At 57.2% G+C, this 22,128-nt stretch overlaps 3 protein-coding genes across 33 annotated transcripts in view; 2 read left to right on the top strand and 1 right to left on the bottom strand.

Annotated features, from left to right (window-relative positions):
- The first annotated feature begins 358 nt into the window (after nt 1-358).
- LOC105494898 (beta-1,4-galactosyltransferase 2) lies at nt 359-12,714 on the top strand. Of its 2 annotated transcripts, none has more exons than XM_011763883.3 (7): nt 359-661; nt 2,240-2,601; nt 2,810-3,045; nt 6,328-6,518; nt 6,741-6,863; nt 6,978-7,082; nt 11,841-12,714. In XM_011763883.3, exons 2-7 carry the CDS (start codon nt 2,292-2,294, stop codon nt 11,989-11,991), a joined length of 1,116 nt encoding a protein of 371 aa, XP_011762185.1. In that variant the 5' UTR covers nt 359-661; nt 2,240-2,291; the 3' UTR covers nt 11,992-12,714. The 2 variants fall into 2 exon arrangements, with proteins under 2 accessions (XP_011762185.1, XP_011762184.1); XM_011763882.3 differs by lacking the exon at nt 359-661 and adding an exon at nt 1,086-1,196.
- A 105-nt stretch (nt 12,715-12,819) lies between these two features.
- On the top strand, nt 12,820-17,733 carry LOC105494901 (coiled-coil domain containing 24). Of its 16 annotated transcripts, none has more exons than XM_071094278.1 (8): nt 12,820-12,945; nt 13,741-13,955; nt 14,052-14,168; nt 15,408-15,485; nt 16,296-16,350; nt 16,806-16,875; nt 16,983-17,061; nt 17,147-17,733. In XM_071094278.1, the coding sequence occupies exons 1-8, from the start codon at nt 12,820-12,822 to the stop codon at nt 17,382-17,384; spliced, it is 978 nt and encodes a 325-aa protein (XP_070950379.1). In that variant the 3' UTR covers nt 17,385-17,733. The 16 variants fall into 16 exon arrangements, with proteins under 16 accessions (XP_070950379.1, XP_070950412.1, XP_070950404.1 ...); XM_071094311.1 differs by lacking the exon at nt 12,820-12,945 and adding an exon at nt 13,018-13,273 and having other exon boundaries at nt 13,849-13,955; XM_071094303.1 differs by lacking the exon at nt 12,820-12,945 and adding an exon at nt 13,018-13,273 and having other exon boundaries at nt 13,682-13,955.
- LOC105494899 (solute carrier family 6 member 9) overlaps nt 17,688-22,128 on the bottom strand; it is a 35,768-nt gene continuing 31,327 nt past the window's right edge. For 14 of the 15 annotated variants that reach the window (XM_011763885.3, XM_011763893.3, XM_011763887.3 and 11 more), the window contains 3 exons: nt 21,958-22,058; nt 19,054-19,224; nt 17,688-18,938 (listed from right to left, as the gene is read on the bottom strand). In XM_011763885.3, coding sequence (XP_011762187.1) covers nt 18,744-18,938; nt 19,054-19,224; nt 21,958-22,058 — 467 coding nt within the window. In that variant the 3' untranslated portion in view covers nt 17,688-18,743. The remainder of the gene's footprint in view (nt 18,939-19,053; nt 19,225-21,957; nt 22,059-22,128) is intronic. The other variant, XM_011763892.2, reaches the window with a different exon arrangement.

The following is a 22,128-nucleotide window of genomic DNA, read 5'->3' as shown; positions in this document are numbered from 1 at the left end:
GTCCTGCCCCCTCTCTGCTGGCCGACCTTGAATCTTGGTCCAATTAGAGTTGACAAATCCCTAACCCCCCAGCCTGAGTCTACCCAACCTCCAGGTCCCCTTCCTAGGGAGTTCGCGCTCCAATCCAATCCCCACTCCCCGCTAAAGAACTCGACAGTCTGCACCCGCTCGCCGGTCCGATCTCTAAGCCCACCCTTTGGACCAGCCTGACCCATTTCCTCCTCCGCTCCGGGGTCCGTGCCTCCTAGGCGCCCGGGCTCCGCCGCCGGCAGGGCGGGCTCGTAGCGGCGCGCGGCGGGTGCGGGCGTGCTGGAGGCGGGGGCCGCGGGGGCGCGCGCGCGGGCGCGCGGGCCGGGCCTGCCCCTCCGAGGCGCCGTAGCGCGGGAGGGAGGCGGCGGCGCTGTGTTCCGTGGGTCCGCCGGTCCGTGGGTCTGCCCGGCCGCCCGGCCCCGCCCTGCCCCCCGGGGCGGCTCGGCTCCATGGCCCGCGGCGGCGGCGGCGGCGGCGGCGGCGGGAGGCGACCCGGGGGCCGCGGTGGCCGCTGACCGGGCGGCGGGAGGCGGCGGGGCCGGGCCATGGGGGACGGAACCGTCAGCAGCCGCCGGAGCCGGGAGCCCTGCCCAAGCCGGAGCGGCGTCCCCTGCTGAGCCCCGAGCGCCGGGTGAGAGAAGGGCGCGCGCGGCCCCCACCCAGGGCCCCGAGATTCCAGACCCAGCCCCGCGAGGGGCACCCCGGGCGCGGCCCCGAGATCCCAACCCAGGAGCCGGTGAGAGAGGCGCCGGCGGCCAGACTCTGGCCTGGCTGCCCCCACCCCGCCCCCACCCCGGCGCCCCTCCTGGGTTCCTCCGCCCGCGTCCAGCCGGCCTCCCTCATTGTCCTCGCTCGCCCCGGCCTCGTGGCGCGGGGAGGCGTTCCATACACGTTTCCCCTTGGCCTTTGCCTCGTCCCCTGCCCTCCACCCACTCCCCCTGCCCCCAGGCTGCATACCTACCCGGTCTGTGCGGCCTGCCCCTCCCCGGGTGCCACGTGTTCAGCCTGCCAGCCCCGCCCAAACGCACCCCTCAGCCTGGCCACCAGCCTGACCCAGAACCCGTGCGCTGGAGGGAGAGTAGGAATGTCTGCACGTGGGTCTGGATGTGAGCTGCCTGGGAGCCTGGATGTATGGCTGTGGAAGTCCAGGAGCAGTGGCTTTGTTTGTGAGTGTGGGACTTCGTGTGTTACTGTCACCCGGGTGTGTCTGTGACTGTAGTTCTCTGTGTGTCTGAGTGTGGGTGACTAGCTGGGGCCAGGGTGTCCCTGTGATTCTGTGTGCCTGTGAGACTCGCCCTGCTCCCTGAAGCACTGCCAGAAGTGGCTGCTGCTCTCTTGGAACCACAGCTGGAGCCGTCGCCCAGGCAAGACCCCTTCCTGCCATGCCCAGTGCTGTGCCCGTCTGCAGGCCCAAGCATCTCGTTCCGGAAATCAGAACCAGCTGTGCTGGACAGGGCCCAGAGCCTTGGTCCCAGTCCCAAGGGGCTGGCTTTGAGGTCTTAAGCGAGGGGTGTCCCCTGCCCCGCCCCATATTTTGACGTTTTGCTCCAGTGGGAAGGGATTCTGTAAACATCCAGTCTGTATTTGGGCCCCCCGGATGCTGAGGGCAACTTCCCAGCCTGGTCCCAGTTGGCCTGGCCTGGGATCTGAATGACCAAACCACTTCCCACCATGGCTCCTGGAAGGACTAAATGCAGTCATGAGTATAAGGTGCTCCTCCATGGTAGGTGCACAGTATTCCGTCTCTTCCCTCTTCCCAAAGCCATGAGTTCTGGGTTAAGGATGCTGCCCTGTGGGGTGTCTGTTCTCAGAGGCACCGGGGCACACGGGGGTCTATAGGTAAACATGTTTCCATGCTTAGGTACAAACCAGTGTGGTCAGAGTTCTCATGTCTGTGTTCCTGGGAATGCGTGTGTGTGTAGAGTTGTGCAATTAGGGTGAGTGCCTGAGTGTGTGTGTCAGTGAGGTGGAGGAAGGTAATTGTATGTGGCTTAGTAGTGGGGTGTGCTTGAGGATGTGAGTATTGAGTTGCCGGGAACTGTGCCTGGGTGTCTGCAGGTAAGTCCGTGAGTCTGTGAGCGGGAAAGGGTATGAGCAGGTCAGTGTGAGGTGTGGCCCGCGACTGTGGGCAGCTGGGTGGGAGGTAGGTGGGCAGCCTTGCTTGTCCTGCCCTGACCTGCTGGATCTGTTTCCCTCCCACCCTTCTCAGGCCGGCAGCCGGATGCCCGGGCCCACTGGGCGGGCCAGCGGCCGCCTGCGGGATGAGCAGACTGCTGGGGGGGACGCTGGAGCGCGTCTGCAAGGCTGTGCTCCTTCTCTGCCTGCTGCACTTCCTCGTGGCCGTCATCCTCTACTTTGACGTCTACGCCCAGCACCTGGCCTTCTTCAGCCGCTTCAGTGCCCGAGGCCCTGCCCGTGCTCTCCACCCAGCTGCCAGCAGCAGCAGCAGCAGCAACTGCTCCCGGCCCAACGCCACCGCCTCTAGCTCCGGGCTCCCTGAGGTCCCCAGTGCCCGGCCCGGTCCCACGGCTCCTATGCTGCCACCCTGTCCTGACTCGCCACCTGGTCTTGGTGAGCCTGGAGGGTAGGGCCTGCCTGTGGGGAAACAGTGTTTTATTGATTTGACTAGAGAAATGGCATCCGGACCCATGGGGGTGCCAAGGGTCCAGGTCTGTTGTAAGAGGGCTATTCTTGGGGTTCCCTAGCCCACCCCCAGGCTGAGGGTGGGGGCTGGTATCTGTGGATTCTGGCCTGATTCCTGACACTGTCCTGCCTGCAGTGGGCAGACTGCTGATCGAGTTCACCTCACCCATGCCCCTGGAGCGGGTGCAGAGGGAGAACCCAGGCGTGCTCATGGGTGGCCGATACACACCGCCCGACTGCACCCCAGCCCAGACGGTGGCGGTCATCATCCCCTTTAGACACCGGGAACACCACCTGCGCTACTGGCTCCACTATCTACACCCCATCTTGAGGCGGCAGCGGCTGCGCTACGGTGTCTATGTCATCAACCAGGTGCCCATGTGGGGGCCCATGTGCCTGTTGGTGTATATGTGGGTTGGGGCATTTGTGGGTCCTTGTCTGCCCATGGCCATGTGGATATGTGGATGTACCTGGGCATGGGTAGTCTGTGTTTGTCAGTGTGCACAGGAATGTGTGCACACAGTGTGTGCATGTGAATGTTGGCATGCACACTGGCAGGGGTGTGCATGGTCTCAGAAGGGGTTGAGCCCCACTCTCTAGCCTTGGCAGGCCTCACCCTATGGTGGTGCAGGCCTAAGGTATGCTGTAGGAGGAGGTGTTGAGGGCCCTGAGGAGAGGGAGTTAGACCCTGAAAGAAGGGGAAGCCTGGCCGGGCGCGGTGGCTCAAGCCTGTAATCCCAGCACTTTGGGAGGCCGAGACGGGCGGATCACGAGGTCAGGAGATCGTGACCATCCTGGCGAACACGGTGAAACCCCGTCTCTACTAAAAAAATACAAAAAACTAGCCGGGCGAGGTGGCGGGCGCCTGTAGTCCCAGCTACTTGGGAGGCTGAGGCAGGAGAATGGCGTAAACCCGGGAGGCGGAGCTTGCAGTGAGCTGAGATCCGGCCACTGCGCTCCAGCCCCGGTGACAGAGCGAGACTCCGTCTCAAAAAAAAAAAAAAAAAAAAAAAAGAAGGGGAAGCCTGCAGAACCCTTTGGGGTAGGTGCCAGCCACAGCTGAGGCCAGGGCACTCAGCTCAGCATCTTAAGGCTTTTGGTGGGCCTGGCTAGGACTGGCCACTGGGTCCCAGAAGGGACTTCTGATGCAGGTTCCCCCCTCCCCCCGACCACAGAGACCTCCTAGTCTTGGACTTGGGTCCCTCCTGTATGATGGGGTGCAAGTGGAGGTGGAGCAGGGGGCCGTGGGAGCACAGAGGGCCCTGGCCCAGCCCTGGGGTTGGGAAGCAGTTGCTGAGATGGGTCTTGAGAGATGAACAGGCATCAGGGTCTAGAGAAGCCAGTATTCTAGGCAGAGGGACCTGGAGGATGCAGGCCCAGTGAGAGAACTGGCCTTGTGTTCACCATTTATTGGCTGAGGTGTGGACTATATGTCCAGCATGTGGGCTGGGTAGCAAAGATGAGGCTGGAGGAGTTGGAGGTCAAACTGAGAAGTGTCTTGGGAGGCATGCTGGCAGTAAGTCCAGCGCAAAGGTGGCAGGGCACCATGTAAGGTTGTAAGGGGAGAGTGACTTGCGTGTTTGCCTTGTAGAAAGGTTGCTCTGGTTGCATATGGAGCATGGATGGAAAGGGGAGATTAGAGGCAGGGTGGCCCGTCTGGAAGAGAGGACAATGCCTAGGAGAGAGGCGGTGACCCTGCAGATGAGTGGGGCGGGAGTCTCGGGGAAGAAGTGGGGATGTTGCGCAAGTAGTGGAGAGTTAGAAAAGAGCGACGTCAGGACAGCGCAAGGGTTTCCGCCTCGGCTGTTGGCTGTGGGGATGGCTGTGCCTGTGAGTGAGATGGGGACACAGGAGCTGGGCCAGTTCTGGGGGAGTGTGACTCTGAATCCTTTCTTGCGTGTGATGAGTTTGAGTGCCTGTGGGAAGTACATGTTTAGCAGGCAGTTAGACAAATGAGTCTGGACCCAGAAGGGAGGTCTGCAGTGGAGAGAGGGATCTGGGAGCACCAGGATGTAGACGGTCTGGTCCCTAAAACCAACAACGTCTGACCTGCCAGGTAGCAAGGGGCATGAGAGGAGGAAGCCAGCACTTCAGGGATGGAGGGAGAAAGAGGCCACTACAGAGGCTGAGAGGCTTGGCCAGAAGGGCCGGAGGAGACCTAGGGGAGTGTGGGATCCCGGAAACCCAGCAGTCAGTGTCAGGAAGGAGACATGGCAGCTGCATGGGCACTGTGGGGGTGTGAGGAGGGATGTGGACCAAAACTCGTCCAGTGGATTTAGCAACAAGGTGGGCCCAGAGAGAGCCATTTCAGGGGCATGGTGGGGGCGGAAGCAGATTGCAGTGGGTTGAAGAAGGAATCGGATTTGACGAAATGGAAGTAACCAATTAGAGACAACTCTTTAAAAAAAAAAATTCCTGCTGAGAAGGGAAGGCAAAAGGTAGGATGGTGGCTGGAGGGAGGTTTGTTTTTTCAGATGGGAGAGGATTGAGCATGTTTATGAGCCATGTGGGAGAGACACAGGGCTCCTGGCTGGTGAGAGGTCAGGGGAGTGCTGATGAGCTGGGAGGAAAGTGACGGTCTCTCCAAGGGTGGGGAAAGAGGAGGTGCAGGAGAGGGAGGGAAGAGAGCCGGCGGGGTTGGGCAGGTCAGGGTTCCAGAGGGGAGCAGCTCCCACCTCTTCCGGCAGTGGCTTTGCTGGTGGAGAGGAGGGCCTTTCTCTCCACTCATTCCAGAAAGGCCACTCACCGGCCCCTCTCCAGGAACCTTTCTGGCTCTAGCCTGGAGGCTGTGGGTTGGGGCAGGGGCTCAGGGGTCAGCTCCTCCCATTGAATGCTCCCTGCTAGTCCAGAGTTTGGTGCTTAGGCCTGCATGGCCAGGACTCCTGCAGCCCCAATTCTCAGGGGACCCCAGACTCACTGGGCTGTGACTGCTTGTAGGCCCTCTGCTTGTCATTTTGTTGGAGAGAGAAGTGAATCTAGCCCAGACGTGTCCTGGTCTCAGAGGCTGCCCAGGCAGCTGGATGCAGCTCCAGGGAGCCTGAGGCTCCTGGCGCAGTCCCCATGGCTCCTGCATCTTAGACACTGGTCATTTGGGGCATTCATTGTTTGTCTCACTGCATGACTCTATACACAGCAGGAGTGGGACCAGGGCTGGCCATCTCCAGAATCCCCACTAGCACAAAGGAGAGAGAGCCACAGGGCGTGTTTGAATGAGCGAATGAGATGAGAACTCCACCCATCGTTGTCATTGGGTATTGGCATAAACGAAGCCCACGGGAAGGAGGGAATAAGTGTACTGGGGTGGGGAAGTTTGGTCAGGGGAGCCGCTCCAGCCCTGAGTGTGACAAGCACAGGTACTGCTAACCCCAAGGCCTGGAGGCAAGGAAGAGTCTGGCATGTTCTGGGGCTGCTGAGGGATGTTGTGTGGCTGGGCCTCAGGATATGAGGGCAGTGGCCAGAGAGGAGGTTGGAGCCACATATGAAAGGCCTTTGCAGGCCAGATCCCGGTCGAGAAGCTGGACTAGATCTTGAGAGTCTGGAGGAGCCAGGCAGCGAGGGGGCTGGTAAATCCCCAGAGACTGCTCTGGAGAGTGGCAAAGGGCAGGTGCTTGCTGGTCACAGGCCCAGAGCTGACCTGCTCCTCCCCTCACCCAGCATGGTGAGGACACCTTCAACCGGGCCAAGCTGCTCAACGTGGGCTTCCTAGAGGCGCTGAAGGAGGATGCCACCTATGACTGCTTCATCTTCAGCGATGTGGACCTGGTCCCCATGGATGACCGCAACCTATACCGCTGCGGCGACCAACCCCGCCACTTTGCCATTGCCATGGACAAGTTTGGCTTCCGGTGAGGGCTGTCTTCTCAACCAGACCCAGCCCTCCTGCCACCACCAGACACAGACCCACTTCCAGCCCCAGGGCCCCGCTTGCTCCTGGCCCCAGCCCAGACCCCACTGGCGAGGCTGGATCCTCCCTGGACCCCATTGGACATTCCCCCCAACCCAGTCTCTGGTTCTTCCCCTGGAGTCTCCTTGGGACCCTTACTGACACCTGACTTCCCATGCCACAGGCTGCCCTATGCTGGCTACTTTGGAGGTGTGTCAGGCCTGAGTAAGGCTCAGTTTCTGAGAATCAATGGCTTCCCCAACGAGTACTGGGGCTGGGGTGGCGAGGATGATGACATCTTCAACCGGTGAGTAAGCACGGGGTGGGGAATAGGCTGGGTGGGTGGGGGGTGAGGTACAGACTGGGTGGGGTTCCTTGCCCTTCCTGGGGCCTGTTCCAGTCTGTCCATCCCTATCCTCAGGATCTCCCTCACTGGGATGAAGATCTCTCGCCCAGACATCCGAATCGGCCGCTACCGCATGATCAAGCACGACCGTGACAAGCATAACGAACCCAACCCTCAGAGGTGACCCCAGCACCCCTCACCCTTACTCCCCAGAGGTGACCCCAGCACCCTCACCCCTTACTCCCCAGAGGTAACCCCAGCACCCTCACCCCTTACTCCCCAGAGGCAACTTCCCAATATCCCCAGCTCTTAACCCCAAGTTGCCCAATGCCTGACCCCCCAGTGGGGGATCTCCAAGCATCCTTGACTCCAAAGAGGTGACTCCCAGTGCCACTGATTCCCTGAGGTGATCCAAGGCCCTTGAGTCCTAGAGGTGACTGCTGGTACCCCTGATCATTGTCCCCCAACCTCCAGCCCAGCCTCAGCCCAATATCACTTACCCCTGGCCCGATTCCTAGAGGTGACTAGAATTTAATGTCAAGGCCTAAATAGTAATTGAGTAGATTGCATTCCTGTTGGTGCCCTCGCAGACCTCACTTGTGCACCTGTGGGATCCCTGCTGGGACAGATAGGACAAGAGCCAGTGGGTGCTGGGCACAGCTCCTGTGGACCCGACAAAGGGGACCTGAGCAGGATGGGAAGGGGGTGTGGAAACACAATGCCCACCCCTCTGAAATTGAAGGAGGTGGGTGTATCTCTTAGGAGGTAGCCACATTTGGTATCAGGCTGGCTGGGAGAAGGGCCTAAAGGGTGTGTGAAATGTAAACAAGGGCTTCCTGGGCTTCTTGAGGCTGCTCTGTGACTTGTGCTAAACTTTCTGGGGATGGGAGACCCAGAGTAGTCATACCCAATCTGTGCTTTTCCTTACAAAGTTCATTCTAGGCAGGGAAATAGTTATGGAAACAGGCAGTTATAGCACAAGGTGATCAAGGCAAGGTGTTCTCTTGGCAGAAGAGGGATTGGTGATGGAAGGCTTCCTGGAGGAGGCGATGGTAAACTGGAGTTTGAAATAGTTACTCATTTAACAAAGATTTGCCTCACGCCTACCTTGGGCACAGTGTTACATTCCCCAGGCTAATAGAGGAAACCAGCCTGGATAAGGGGAATCATATCCGGAAGAGTCTGGAATGTGAACGGGTATGATACATGCCAAGAGTCTGAAGCTATTTGGTTTTAAGATCTCTGAAGGCTGATAGTGACAGTGGGGCGGAGGGAAAGTCAGGTCTGGATGTTAGGGGTTTTTCTTCTGTTGCCCTTTCACCATGTAAGTGTCAGGGGTCTTGAATACCAGATGGGAGTTTAACTTTTGTCCCAGAGGACTGGGGAGTCATGGAAGAACCTGAAGCAGGGAGAGGCGGGGCGGGGTTTGTGTTTGGAAGGCACACTGTTTGAGCTTTAGCAGGGCGAAAGCCTGGCATAGCCGCTGGGTGGAGCAGGAGAGATAGTCAGCCCGGCCTGAAGGAATCTAAGGAGTCCAAGGGAGCATGGTGGGACAGGGTCTGGGGATGGAGATGCCGTGTCTCCAGCTTCAGCAGGAGGGTTTTTCTACTCTGAACACGGGGTAGGAGTGGGGGAGGTGGTTTGTAGCCCTGGTGTGGGGTTGGTGCCTCGGAGAAGCATGAGGCACTGGGGAGTGCAGGGAGCTGATGAAAAAGCAGTTCTGATGAAAACTGGTCAGCAGGAAACGGGTAAGAGACCAAGAGAAGAGGGGCTTCAGGGCATCTGGGGGAGGAGTGGAGCTCCACAGTACACACCAGGAGCCTTGGTCCTGTTTCAGGAGTAGCCTGCCTGGGTGCCACCATCAATTACACATGTCTGGCTTCGTTGTAGAGGCGGCAAGATAGCAAGAAGTTTCCGGCTTAAAGAACTCTGTGAATGTTGGGTTCACGGATTGGGTATGACTACTCTGAGTCTCCCACCCCCAGAAAGTTTAGCACAAGTCACAGAGCAGCGTCAGGAAGCTCTTGTTTACATTTCACAAACCCTGTAGGCCCTTCTCCCAGCCAGCCTGATACCAAATTCAGAGTTCACAAACTCTGTGAACTCTCTCTACGTAGTTGCTGTTGCCTAAAATCCGGGAGTTCTGGATTATTATTTTCCTCACCCTACATAATCCAAATCCATCAGCAAGCTGTATCACTGCCACCCCTAAAACATTTGAGTCCATTTGCTTTCCCCCTTTACTACGTTTACCCTAGTTCAACCTCTGGGATCCTGCCTGGACTACTGCAGTGGCCTCTAACTGGTTTCCCTGTTTATGGCTTGCCCCCCAAACTGGGTTAAACATTTCTTAGAGCCTTTACACATTTCATTCTGTGAGAATGAAAATATGAACTGCTCACTCTGACTTAGAGCCCTGCCCTTGCACAGTGTGATTGAACCTTCAGGCTAATATTCTGCTTTTCCAGGTGTCCCATTCAGGTTTAGCCACTCAGCTGTGCAAAATCTTCCCAATTTAGGGTCAGCATGTGCTGTGACCTCTGCCTGGAGTGCTCTGTTCCTGCCCTCAGCTCAATGTCACATATGCCCTCTTGTCTCTCTTAGCACTCTGATGTTTTCTCCGTTACCTGCCTCCCCTAGAGAAGCCAACTTGCCCTGAGAGGAGGGACCCCACCTGTCATGGCTATGGCGGTAGCCTTGGTGCTTAGAGCACAGCCTGGCACGTGGTGGTGCTCAATAAATAGCTGGCGAAAGAGTCACTAAAGAATGAGGAACAGAGAAAATGGCACAGGCGTGGGGAGTAAAAATGATGCATCTGGTTGCGCTTGAGATGCCTGTAGGATGCCTGGTCTCAGGCATAGAAAGGTCTGAGCTGACCTCACACTGGCTTGTGCCTGTAATCCCAGCACTTTGGGAGGCCAAGGCAGGCAGATCACTTGAGGTCAGGAGTTCGAGACCAGCCTGGCCAACATAGTGAAACCTTGTCTCTACTAAAAATACAAAAAAAAAAAAAAAAAAAAAAAAGACTGGGCACGGTGGCTCATGCCTGTAATCCCTGCACTTTGGGAGGCCAATGTGGGCAGATCACCTGAAGTCAGTAGTTTGAGACCAGTCTGGCCAAAATGGTGAACCCCATCTTTACTAAAAATACCAAAAAAAATTAGCTGGGCATGGTGGCGAGCAACTGTAATCCCACCTACTCTGGAGACTGAGGCAGGAGGTTGAGAGGCAACCTCTTGAACCCAGGAGGCAGAGGTTGCAGTGAGCTGAGATCGCACCACTGCACTCCCATCCTAGGCAACAGAGCAAGACTCCATCTCAAAAAACCAAACCAAAACAAAAAGCCGGACCTGGTGGTGTGCACCTGTTGTCTCAGCTACTCAGGAGGCTGAGGCAGGAGAATCGCTTGAACCCAAGAGGCAGAGGTTGCAGTGAGCTGAGATTGCGCCACTGTACTCCAGCATGGGCAACAGAGCAAGACTCTGTCTTTAAAAAAAAAAAAAAAAAAGTCTGAGCTGAGAGATTTGTGAGGGTGTCAGACTTCTGTTTTCTGACTGAAGCAGGTGAGATCTCTGTTTTGAGGGCCAATGCAAGAGCAGAAGGGCTCCTGCCAAGTCAACCCTGGAAGGAGCCAGGATGGCTTAAGCTTAGGCCACAGAGATCCCATACTGGGTTTGGTGGTGGTAACTTAAAAATAACTAGATCAGTTGGATGAGGTGGCTCACACCTATAATCCCAGCACTTTGGGAGGTCAAGGTGGGTGGGTCATCTGAGGTTAGGAGTTTGAGACCAGCCTGACCAACATGGTGAAACCCCATCTCTACTAAAAATACAAAAATTAGCTGGGTGCAGTGGCAGGCATCTGTAATCCCAGCTACTCGGAAGGCTGAGGCAGGAGAATTGCTTGAACCTGGGAGGCGGAGGTTGCAGTGAGCTGAGATGGCGCCATTGCACTCTGTCTCAAAAAAAAAAACAAAAAAAAAAATCACTATATCAAATTTGAAAAGGAGACTTTATAAAGGGTTACAACCTGCAGGCTGGCCATCCCACTGGCTAGGAAGCAGAGCCTCCAGCCAAAGCCTTAACAGGCACTTCGAGGGAGGGAGGAGTGAGATAGGAATTTTAGTTGAATGGATTGGTCAATAGGTTATTGGAGGAGCTATGAATATTCATGGAGGGGGTCCTGACATATGCATATTGAACAAACATGCATGTTATATATCATCTATGTTCACTTTGGGGTGGAGACAATATTTAAATGTATTGCAGTTAGGCCCTATACCTCAAAAGGACAAAAGTACTCAAGTGTGCAGCCTCTGTAAACTGGCTAGAACCAGTTCACAGCCGATGGTCTTATCAGGAGAAAGTTACTGAAATCAGTCTCTTGTCCCACCAAAGCTATAGTTATGGCTTGTGGAACAGGGGTGTAGGGGTCAGCATCTGGCAGTGGGTGAGCTGCAAATTTTTTTCTATTATTTTTAGCTTTAATAAATTACCACATTATGCAAATTGTTTTAATATTGGTTATCTCAAGTCCAGTACTTGTGTAGCTGCTACAGAAAAAGAAAATCCTTGCGGCAGTTAGAGCATAGTCTCTTCTTTAAGTGCAGAGGTGCATGACTTAACCCTTGCCTGGCTGGCCTTAGATCCTATTTATAATCAGGTATCTTATTGACACAAAGAATGCATTCTGTCAGTCTTGTGATCTCTGCTTTGACGTTAATCCTGGTCATTTGTTGTGTCTAAACTGCAAAAGGGAGTGGGCATAACAAGGCATGTTTGACGTCCCTTCCCATCATGGCTGGAAACCCTGTTTTTAAGGTTTCTCTGGGGTCCCCTTGGCCAAAAGGGGGTCCATTTAGTTGATTGGGGGGTGTAGGATTTTATTTGTAGTTTACAGTTGTTAGCCCTGATACAGACCATTTCCATCCTATCTAGGTTTACGAAGATTCAAAACACGAAGCTGACCATGAAGCGGGACGGCATTGGGTCAGTGCGGTACCAGGTCTTGGAGGTGTCTCGGCAACCACTCTTCACCAATATCACAGTGGACATTGGGCGGCCCCCGTCGTGGCCCCCTCGGGGCTGACACTAATGGACAGAGGCTCTCGGTGCCGAGGATTGCCTGCCAGAGGACTGACCACAGCCTGGCTGGCAGCTGCTCTGTGGAGGACCTCCAGGACTGAGACTGTGGGCTTTGTTTTCCGAGGGTCTTCAATAGGCCCCCTAGCTATACCCGGAAGTTTCAGAACCCACTTTGGGGGCCTCCTGCCTGGGCAGGCTCTTCACAAGTGTGGCCCTCTTTGGAGTCAACCCTCCTTCCTGACCCCCTCCCCCTAGCCCAGCCCCAGTCACTGTCAGGGTCGGGCCAGCCCCTGCACTGCCTCGCGGAGTGGCCTGGGCTAGGTCACTCCACCTCTCTGTGCCTCAGTTTCCCCCCTTGAGTCCCCTAGGGCCTGGAAGGGTGGGAGGTATGTCTAGGGGGCAGTGTCTCTTCCAGGGGGAAATTCTCAGCTCTTGGGAACCCCCTTGCTCCCAGGGGAGGGGAAACCTTTTTCATTCAACATTGTAGGGGGCAAGCTTTGGTGCGCCCCCTGCTGAGGAGCTGCCCCAGGAGGGGACCAGAGGGGATACTGTGTCGCTGCCTGGGATCTTGGGGTTGGCCTTTGCATGGGAGGCAGGTGGGGCTTGGATCAGTAAGTCTGGTGCCCGCCTCCCTGTCTGAGAGAGGAGGCAGGAGCCCCAGGGCCGGCTCGTGTTTGTACATTGCACAGAAACTTGTGTGGGTGCTTTAGTAAAAAACGTGAATGGAGCAGCTCCCTTGTCTGGGGGTGGGGGTCGGGTCCCTGAACATGGTTACCCTGAGTGTGTTGTGGTGGAAGGGCACTTGGCCCAACAAGTAAACCTGATCCGGGCCATGCTGGTTCTCGGAACGCTGCCACTCCCTAGGCTTCCATTGGCCTTAAGGGGAAGTTTGTCCTTGCACTGCTTCCGGGCCAGTGGAGGCGACGAAGTAATAAACCCGTGGACCCAGATTTCTCAGGTCTTAACACGTTCCCTGAGGCCTAAAGGTGCCCAGGGCCGAGCCCAAAGTGCCTGGGGTCGGGGCTCGGTGGAGCACTAAGTCTGAACTCCCAGCCTGCAGGCGCCGCCGCCGGACCACACACGGGAGGGGGCGGGGCCTAGAGGCGCGGCGCGGTTTCCCGGGTGATGGCCACGCGGAAGAGGTGGGGCTAGGGCGCTGGTTCCCACTGCCTGGCTTCTGGGCCCGCGGCATACGAGTTCGCCAAAAGCCTGGCAGAAGAGCGCGCCAAGGAATGGCGGTTCTGGACGGGGCAGTCCCAGCTGAGGGGACCGGCGGCAGAGCATGGGTGGGGCTTGGAAGAGGGCGGTCCTCATAGAGGGGCGGGGCTTGGTGAGCGTTGCCGGCTGGCCCGCGGTACCTCCCGCGCTCTGACCTGCGGCTTGTAGGTCCGAGCTGGGGACGGCGGCGCGGGTGGGTCATGCTTCGACACTCCCCCTCGCTGTGGGAGCTGGTGGAGGAGCACATTCCGCTCCGGGAGCGACCCGAAGTGAAGAGGATTCTGGGGGAGGCGGCGGTGGACCTGAGCCTGGAGCTGCGGGCGGAGGTGGGGAGAGGGAAGGTGGGCCACGCCCCTGGGTGTGATTTCCCACCTCCTGCGGGTCCCTGGCCCTGCCGGGGAACTCCCGAGATCCTATTGGGTCTCACTGTCCTGGCCCTCTCCCCTTTGACTCTGTCCTCTCCCTCACTCCCCCAGCCCCCACCATTCCGGTCACTCCCCTCCCCAGTCGCAAGGTATCCCAGCTCTCCTTGCAGGTGGCGATGTTACGGGCACTGCTCCAAGAGGCTCGATCCTCTCAAGCCCCCAGCTCCCGCCCCATCTCTGACCCCTCTTCTCTTCTGGCACCACCGCCTCTCCTAAAGGACCTCTTGCGCCAGGAACTCCGGCAGTTGCTCCAGGGTCTCCACCACAAAGCCATCTGTGAGGGCAGGTGGGAGCCTCAGGCCTGGGTCCTTTCCCCAGATACCAGGTGGGCTAGCCCTGCCCCTAACAAAGAGCCAGGGTTGCCTTTTCTGTGGTTTCCAGAAAGGAGCCTCTCATCTTCCTTCCTGTGCACCTTCTGCAGGGACCAGGCCCAAGCTTGGGTCCAGTATAGCCCCAGGGTCCTGCACTTTGCCTTGGAGGAGCCCAGGTGTGATTTGCCAGAACAGGAGATATTCCAGATGAGAGGTGGTAGGCCCAGGTAAGGTGATGGTAGGAGAAAGGGATCTGTCCCTGCTTGGCAGAGGGCCCTAGCCAACTGGTGGGTTGCACCTGGCTCCATGCAGGAGGTTCCAGTCACGGGCTGGGCACTTCCACCACCACTTGTGGTAGAGATCAGCACATGAGGGCTGCCGAAACCCAGAGGAAACACCTGCCTAGCCTGGGGACAGGCAAAGCTTCCTGGAGAAAGTGGTTTGATCTGCGTGTTGTCGTATGAGGAGCAGTTTTCAGGGAGATGAAAGAGAGAAGAGCTTTGTAGGAAAAGGGAAGAAAGTCCAGCAGGCGATTGCTCCTCTGGCCTAGAGAACAGGAGTGAGGGCTGGGTTAGGGAGGCAGGGAGAGCTGAAGAGGATGGCTACAAATGGTATTTACAGCTGGGACTGAATGAGATAAAACATTCATAAGTGAATGGCAGCAACTTCTTTTTCTAATCCTCACACAGCCTGAGGTGGGCAAAGTCTGCACTTTGCACAAGAAGAAATTAAAGGCCGGGCATAGTGGCTCATGCCTGTAATCCCAGCACTTTGGGAGGCTGAGGCAGGAGGATGGCTTGAGGCCAGGAGTTTGAGATCAGCCTGGGCAACACAGGGAGACCCCATCTTTACAAAAAGTGAAAAAAAAAATTAGGCGTGGTGGCACATGCCTGGATTCCCAGCTACTTGGGAGGCTGAGGTGGGATAATTGCTTGAGCTCAGGAATTTGGGGCTTCAGTGAGCTATGATTGCACCTGTGCACTCCAACCTGGGTGACAAAGACCCTGTCTCTAAAAAAAAAAAAAAGAAGAAGCCTGGGCAACATAGTGAGACCCCGTTTGTGCAAAAAATTGAACAGGTGTGGTGGTGCACACCTATAGTCCCAGCTACTCAGGAGGCTGATGTGGGAAGAGCACTTGAGCCTGGGATGTCAAGGCTGCAGTGAGCCAAGATGGTGCTACTGCACTCCAGCCTGAGCAACAGAGCACAATCTTGTCTCAAAAAAACAAAAAAACAAAAAGAAAAGAAATTAAAGCTCAGAAGGGATAAGTGCTTTGTCTGAAGTCACACACAATGAAGGGTGGCAGAGCTCATTTGCAAAACTAGGCTCCCAAACTCTTACTCTTTGCACTATATTATATTGTTTTTGTGAGAAAAGAAAGACAGTTGTCTAGGAGAAGTGATGTTTGGGTCCTGAAGGCCTGGGGTGAGCAACATGGGGAGAGTAATAGTGACTTCATTGCCAGCAGTGGTCACAGAGATCTCAGCATCATCAAGGACCAACTGAACGTGTCCAACATTGACCAGGTGGCCAGACATCTGAGGTGAGGCCCAGGGGCACCTGCATGTGTGTAGGCAGGGGTGGAGACAGGGATGGATCTTGGCATGCTGGGATTGTGAGAGAGGAGGAAGGTAACATACTGGGTGGGGAGACCCATGTGTGTCAGGCTGAGAGATGGAAAGAGCTGGCTGCTGTAGAGCTAGTGAGGTTGCTTTCAGGAAGCAGCCAAGTACAGATGCCATGGCCGAGCCTGCCTATAATCTCAGCAATTTGGGAGGCTGAGGCAAGAGGATCATTTGGGCCCAGGAGTTCGAAACCAGCTTGGGCAACATGGCAAAACCCCATCTCTATCAAAACATACAAAAATTAGCTGGGCATGGTGGTGCACGCCTGTACCAGCTACTTGGGAGGCTGAGGTGAGAGGGGATTGATTGAGCCCTGGAAGGCAAGGCTACAGTGAGTCATGATGGGTGGCAGAGCAAGACCCTGTTTTAAAAATAAATATAAATATCTTGACTCTGGGGGTAGCCACAGAGGATTTTAAGCAGAGGAAGGGCTGTGATGTGAGGGAAGATGGAGGCAAGTAGAATCACAGCGCAGAAGTGCGGGAGAGAGAAGGATGCCTGCTAGGGTGAGGTAGGTGAGGGGAAGACACTTCCTGCCCAGAAAGAGCCTTGTGGGGGCCAGAAGTCTATGCTGGGGCAGCCCACCAAGAAGCAGAGGGCAGTGTGGGCTGAGGAAGGACAGGTTGGGTGGGGCTTCTGCTGAGGCTGGAGGTTGCGGCCATGTGGTGGACTCAGCTGAGCCCTGGTCCTATGTCTCGGGTTCTGGCTGCTGCTCCCTCATGTCCCAGGGGCCTTCTGGAGGAGGAGTGTCACACCTTGGAGAGGGAGATCCCCATCCTGCAGGTGAGCCACAGCCCTGCGCTCTCCCCCAAGCCTCACTGCTGAGCATAGACACTCATGCTTCTCACCTGGGTGAGGCCCATGTACCTGTGTGCATGCATAGGTGCGTGTACAGGCTGTGTGAGTCCTGCATCCGTTCCTCAGGGATACATGCTTGTGTGCACCTGCAAAATCCTAGAGGCCCAGGATTCTAATTGAGCCCTTAAGGCCAGGGCCAACGGTTTTAGGTCTTTTGCCTCCTTCCTTTACCTGGGTCTGGGTACAGGCCCCACCATTATCTTGCCAAACTCAGCTCTTCTGCAAGGCTGGTATTCCCTGGGGAACATGGCTGCCCTCATGGTGGATGGGCTGAAGGGGCTACATGGGCATGCCCTAGGGATCTAGGCCTCTGTATCCTGCCTTGCGCCACCCCTACCTTGAGTCTGGGCACTGACAGCTCTCCCTGCCTCTCCCTGCAGCGCTGCCTGGAAGAGGAGTATATGAGGCCTTGCCACCCCTCGGAGGCAGCCCTGGAGCCCACCCTGGCAGGTGAGGACACAGATCAGGGCCCAGAACACCCAGCCTCCTGCTCCCACCCTGCACTTGTACACACCCTAGAAGAGCTGGGCACTGGCTCAGCCGAATCTCTCCTTCAGAGCTAAAGGAACAGAAGAAGGCCATGGAGCAGGAGCTGCAGGCATCTGTGGGGCCGCCTTGTGTCTCTCCCAACCACAGGTAAACCACAACAGTAGACACAGGGCAGGGTGGACTGAAGGATCAGACCACCACCCCCCACACTTACTCCTTTCTGTCCAGGCAGTGGCCCTTGGGGTCCTCCACGCAGGGCCTCAGACCCCTGCTTCCTCTCTGTGGGGTTGCACCTCTCCAGTGCTGCCTGCCTGCACCTCCTCTGGAGCCTTGCCTTCGACCTCGAGGCCAGGCCGCTACCCGCCGCTGGGGACGGCAGCTTCAGTACAGCCCCAGGGAAGGGTCAGCTTCCACGCCCATGTCCAGTGCAGCATCCCAGGCCCCAGCCTGAAGGGCTGGTCACCGAGTAGGCTCTGGCTTCTGCCAGGATGCACCCGTCTGCCACTGCTGCCTGAGCTGCTTTGGCCCAGCCAGCTTCAGATCGGTCTTGGATGAGCTCTCGCCAGGACCCCAAGGCTGTTGGTCTGTCTGGCCTTTGCCCCACCCCCTTGCCAGATCCCTGGTGTCTGGAGCTGAGTGGCCGGGCATCGGTCCCAATCATCAAAGCCTTTGGCCTTTCTCTTCCCAGGCCTTCACAAAGGCCTGGCAGACAGAGGTCCCATTCCAGCCTGACTCTTGTCCCCTGGGGGACCCAGACAAAGCACAGCAGCCGCTCAGAGACAGGAATAGAAATTTCATTAAAATCTATGGACTTTAAAATCTTAGTGGTGCACGATGGGCAGGGATGGGCGGCGCACCGTTATTGCTACAGAGGATTAGAGGTGGCTTGGCCGGGGCTGTCACTACACAGAGGACGGACAAATGGACACTTCAGGGATTCAGACACTTGGGGGCTTCCGCTCCGGAGAGGGGAGGGGCATGTGGGCTGGGGCCATTTGGCACATGAACAAGGGCAGCACATTTGGGAAGACTGGGCCTTTAGCCTGATGGAGGAAGGGCAAGGGGGTGTCGTGCAGGGTCCCCTTCCCCGGGACGCTGGGCTCAAACCTCCTGTGGAGCAGCCCCTACCCCATCCCCCAGAAACAAATGCTTTGGGCAGGCTGCTGGGTCACGGTCCTCTGCTGGCTGGGCCTGACAGCCAGGGCTGGAATGAGGGGCAGAGACCCCGGAGCAGCCCAGTGAGGTGCAAGCAGGCCTGGAAGACAGACTGGACCCAAGGCTGGGGGTGCGGAGGTGGCAACCACAGAGAATACAACGTTTACAAAAATAATTACACAGATAAACAGGGCTGGGCAGCACAGCCTGACAAGTAACACTGCACAGCCCCCAGCCCCTCATCCTGCCCCTAGGGAGGAAGAGCCAAATGTGCCTGGCAGAGGCTGGGGTCTGCTCTGAGGGCAGGAGCACTAGCCATGGGGCTGGAGGCCCACCCAGAACCTCAGCTCAGGGCAGGGTATAAGGGTATCAGAGGCCACGTAAAGCCGCCCAGACCACTGGGGACCTGGCCCGAGACCCCTCCAAAGTGCTTTGGACCTCCCAGCAACCCTCCACTCCCACCCCTCCCCACAGCTGCCATCTTGGCATCCAAAGGACGTGTAAACACTGGGGGCACGAGCACGAATGACTGCACTAGCAGTAGTGACCAAGATGACAGCAGCCGTCCTGGCCAGGGCGTGGCAGGGGGCAGGCGAGACACCTGGCCTCTGCCTCACCAGTCTCTGTGTTGGGAGCACGGGATGGGGGTGGGGCCACTCCCCTGGCAGCTGTGCTCATATCCGGGAGTCCTGGAGGCGGCTGGAGCCATTACTGCCCACAATGGGGATCTGGGCCTTGTCCGGGTGCAGTGGCTGGACCTCGAAGCCGTCATCAGGAGAGGGGATTATGGTGGGGGCGTAGCGCCCAGTCCGGTGCTCCAGGAGGGCAGGGCCCCAGTCTCTGCTTGGCTTTGTGGCATTTTTCAAACGCTGCATGAGGTAGGCATGGGGCACAGGGGCAGGGCACGTCAGGGGGGAGCCCTTAAGCCCCTTCCAGCCGGCCCCTCCCATTTCACCTGGCTACCCAGCCTTCCCCCGCCCTCACCTGCAGGAGGGTGTCCCCGTCTGTGCGGCAGAGCCGGAACATGGCGTAGAGGGGGATACAGAGGACGGAGGACAGAGCCATGAGGAAGCCAATGGCCACGGCCCAGCCTGGGTACTGGTAGTGGTTGTAGGTGATCGGCTGGTACTGGATCACAGTGAAAACTAGAATAAACTGCATGGGGCAGGTGTGGGAGTGGGCATGAGGCTGGCCCAGAGCCCAGACCCAGGCCATCCCTCTATCAGCACCCTTTCCTCTCTGGCTTCCCAAACTAGAAAGGGGCATTTGGGGCAGAACAGGGACAGCTGTCAACATCTGGGCTGTGGAAGAAGCAGGCAGGGCCAGGGGACCGGGGCACCATGGGTGGGAAGGCTCTGCGGAGGGAAATCTGTCTTTGCCGCGGTCCTGAACTGGCCGAGCACAGTCGAGCTGCTGCTGCCTTTGGAATTCAATCAGTTCTGCTCAAAGACTCGCTATGGCTTCCCCTGGCCGACTGAAGTAAGGCCACATCCTGGACCTTTAGGCTGTCACCTGGCAGTGTGACCTCAAATTGTCTTGCCTGCCACACGACCCCGCCCTCAGTGTTTCAGTCACACCCAGTGTTTCCCATCCTCTCTTCATTTATTCTGGGGAATCATCCTCTGCATCTTCCTCTGTCAAACCCTATGCCAGTGCCCTCTCCTTCAAGAAGCCATCCCAGATTTCCCCCATTTCCTCCTGCAGGGCCTCCCCTCGGCGTTTTCCACCTGCTTCCCTTAGAGTGGCTTGGTTTAATATTCCCATAGACCTGGGAGCTCCTGGGATTGCATCAACTCTGGGGGTGCAGTGCCCAGTACAGTGCCTGCCACAGTCTCTTGTGTTGATTTGAACTGATTGGTACAGAGAGGCAGAGGAGGATGGCAAGAGGGTAGGGCAAAGCCCTGCCTGTCTACGGCCGTGGGGACAGGGACATTCAGCCTGGGGAAGCTCCACGGGCTGAAATGGTGAGTGTCGGGCTGTGGTGCTCTAGGGAGCCTCCTTGGAAAGAGATGAGTGAGACTGGAAATAAGACTTGTGGCTGCAGCAACAAAAGGAGTGAAAGGAGGCAGAAACACAGGCAGTGGCTGGCGGGTCACCCGGAGGGCCTGGGTGGGAGGGTGTCCCAGCATCCTCCTCCTGAGGTTCCAGCCCCATCCTGAAGCACAGGGCCATATTCTAGAATGCAAGACCCACATCCAAACTGGAGGACCCTCCAGGGATGCTGCACACGATGGGAGCTTATAACAGGTTTCCTAAATGGAACAGATCCTGACCTACGTGTGGACAAATCCCTCATTTGAGCTGACAGAAGGGTGGAGTTTGTCAAAAAGAGCTTTTCAGAAATATGAAAAAAGAAAGCCCCCAGAGAAAACACAACAGCCCAGAAAGCCAGGCTGGAGTTACCCCAAGGAGAGGACTCTAGGCTCCCCTAAAGGTAACTCCGGCCTGGCTTCCTGGGCACAGGAAGGGCCCCGCCCACTGTGCCTCAATCTTGTGGAGACACCAGATCCCAGCCAAGGGTGCCCCTACAGATCCTTTTTGTGCTCATCTCCTTCCTCCCCACTGCCCTTGGCAGGTGCCCCCTGGTCTCTCCCCAGGACATCAATCTAGTCTGAATGCTGGGAGACCCTCTGAGCCACAGAGGCTGAGCTCCCCTTGGGCCACTGCCCCAGAAGGCATGGTACTCTGGGGTGGTGATGCCTGCCCTCCCCTGCCTCCCACCACCAACACTTCCGCTCCTCCTGTTTCAAAGCTGGGCCAGTGGCCAGAGGGAGAGCCTGTGCCAGGCTCGGGAACATCCCACACCCTATGCGGTAGAGACCTCAGCCCTCCACAGGCCTTTATTCAGAAACATGAGCCACAGGGAAAGTCCGGTGCTGAGCCCCCTGTGCCACTGAGGCATTAAACATGACAAGAGTGTGGCTCTGAACACTGCCCGGGCCACTGGGCCAGCCCTCTCACTGTCACTCAGAGATGGCCCTGCCTGTCCTCTGTGGAGTGACCATTACACTGTCAATACCTGCTTTCCCCGAATCTCATCCCAAACAGGAGGGAGCTAAGTCATACGGTTTTAGCCCCTGGACCATTCCTCCCTCCTGCAGAGGTGCTTCTAGTGTGGCGCTGGCCCAGGCTTGGAATTGGACTACCTGATTTGAATTGTGGCTCTGCCTCTTATTAGCTGTGTGACCATGGGCCAATTACTTATCCCTGTGCTTCAGTTTCCTATCTGTAAGGTGGGGATAACAGTGACACCTTGGAGAGCTCCATCACGGGTTACATGGGAACGGTGTGTGGAAAGTGCCTGCTTCCTTGCCATGGTGGATTCCTTCCACCAATTCAGCTCCCTGATGGGAATTTCTCAGCTGTTGAATATTCATAAAACCTGGAACACCCCCCACCCAAGCCAGCCCACCTCACTGCCTGGAAGGCTTGCAAATTGCCCCCATGCAGAGCTGACATCTGATTTCACAGCCTGATCTACCAGCCTTGGGCTGCTGCTGGAACACTCGTTCCCACCACATAGCCAAGGCCCTGGAACACCCTCCCTAGAGGGATGGGAGATGAGGCCAGCAGGCAGAGGCTGACACGCTATCCGTATTGACTCCTGAGTCCCCCGGGGTGCCAGGCAGGAATGCCTGAGCAATGTCTGCAGTCAAATACAGGCTGTGGCACTCCTCTCCTAACCTGAGGCCAGGGCCTGGGCAGCTCTGAGTCACCACACGCCTCTCTGACTCTCTCCAACCTCCCTTAGCCTCCCAAAGGCCAGAGTCATGGGTATGGAGCTCTGGCCAGGTGCGGGAGCTCCTGCTCTCCCTCCGCTGGGTCCCAAGAGATGGACACATGGCCAAGGGGCAGCAAGGGAAGGGAGGGGCCGGCCAGGGAACTCACGAAGATGATGGCGGGAGAGACGAAGCGCCAGCAGATCTGAAAGAAGAGGGGCGGTGGGAAGCCCAGCATCATCTGGATGTCCTGGAAGTAGTTCCGGTGCCCTGGAGAGAGGAGGGGTCAGCAGGTCCACAGGACAGAGTGGGCGGGCCAGGGGCCGGGTCACGGGAGGCC

Source organism: Macaca nemestrina, chromosome 1, assembly GCF_043159975.1.
Source record: "Macaca nemestrina isolate mMacNem1 chromosome 1, mMacNem.hap1, whole genome shotgun sequence".
Lineage (NCBI taxonomy): Eukaryota > Metazoa > Chordata > Mammalia > Primates > Cercopithecidae > Macaca > Macaca nemestrina.
Note: the sequence above shows the minus strand (reverse complement) of the source record. Positions and strands in the feature narration are given on the sequence as shown.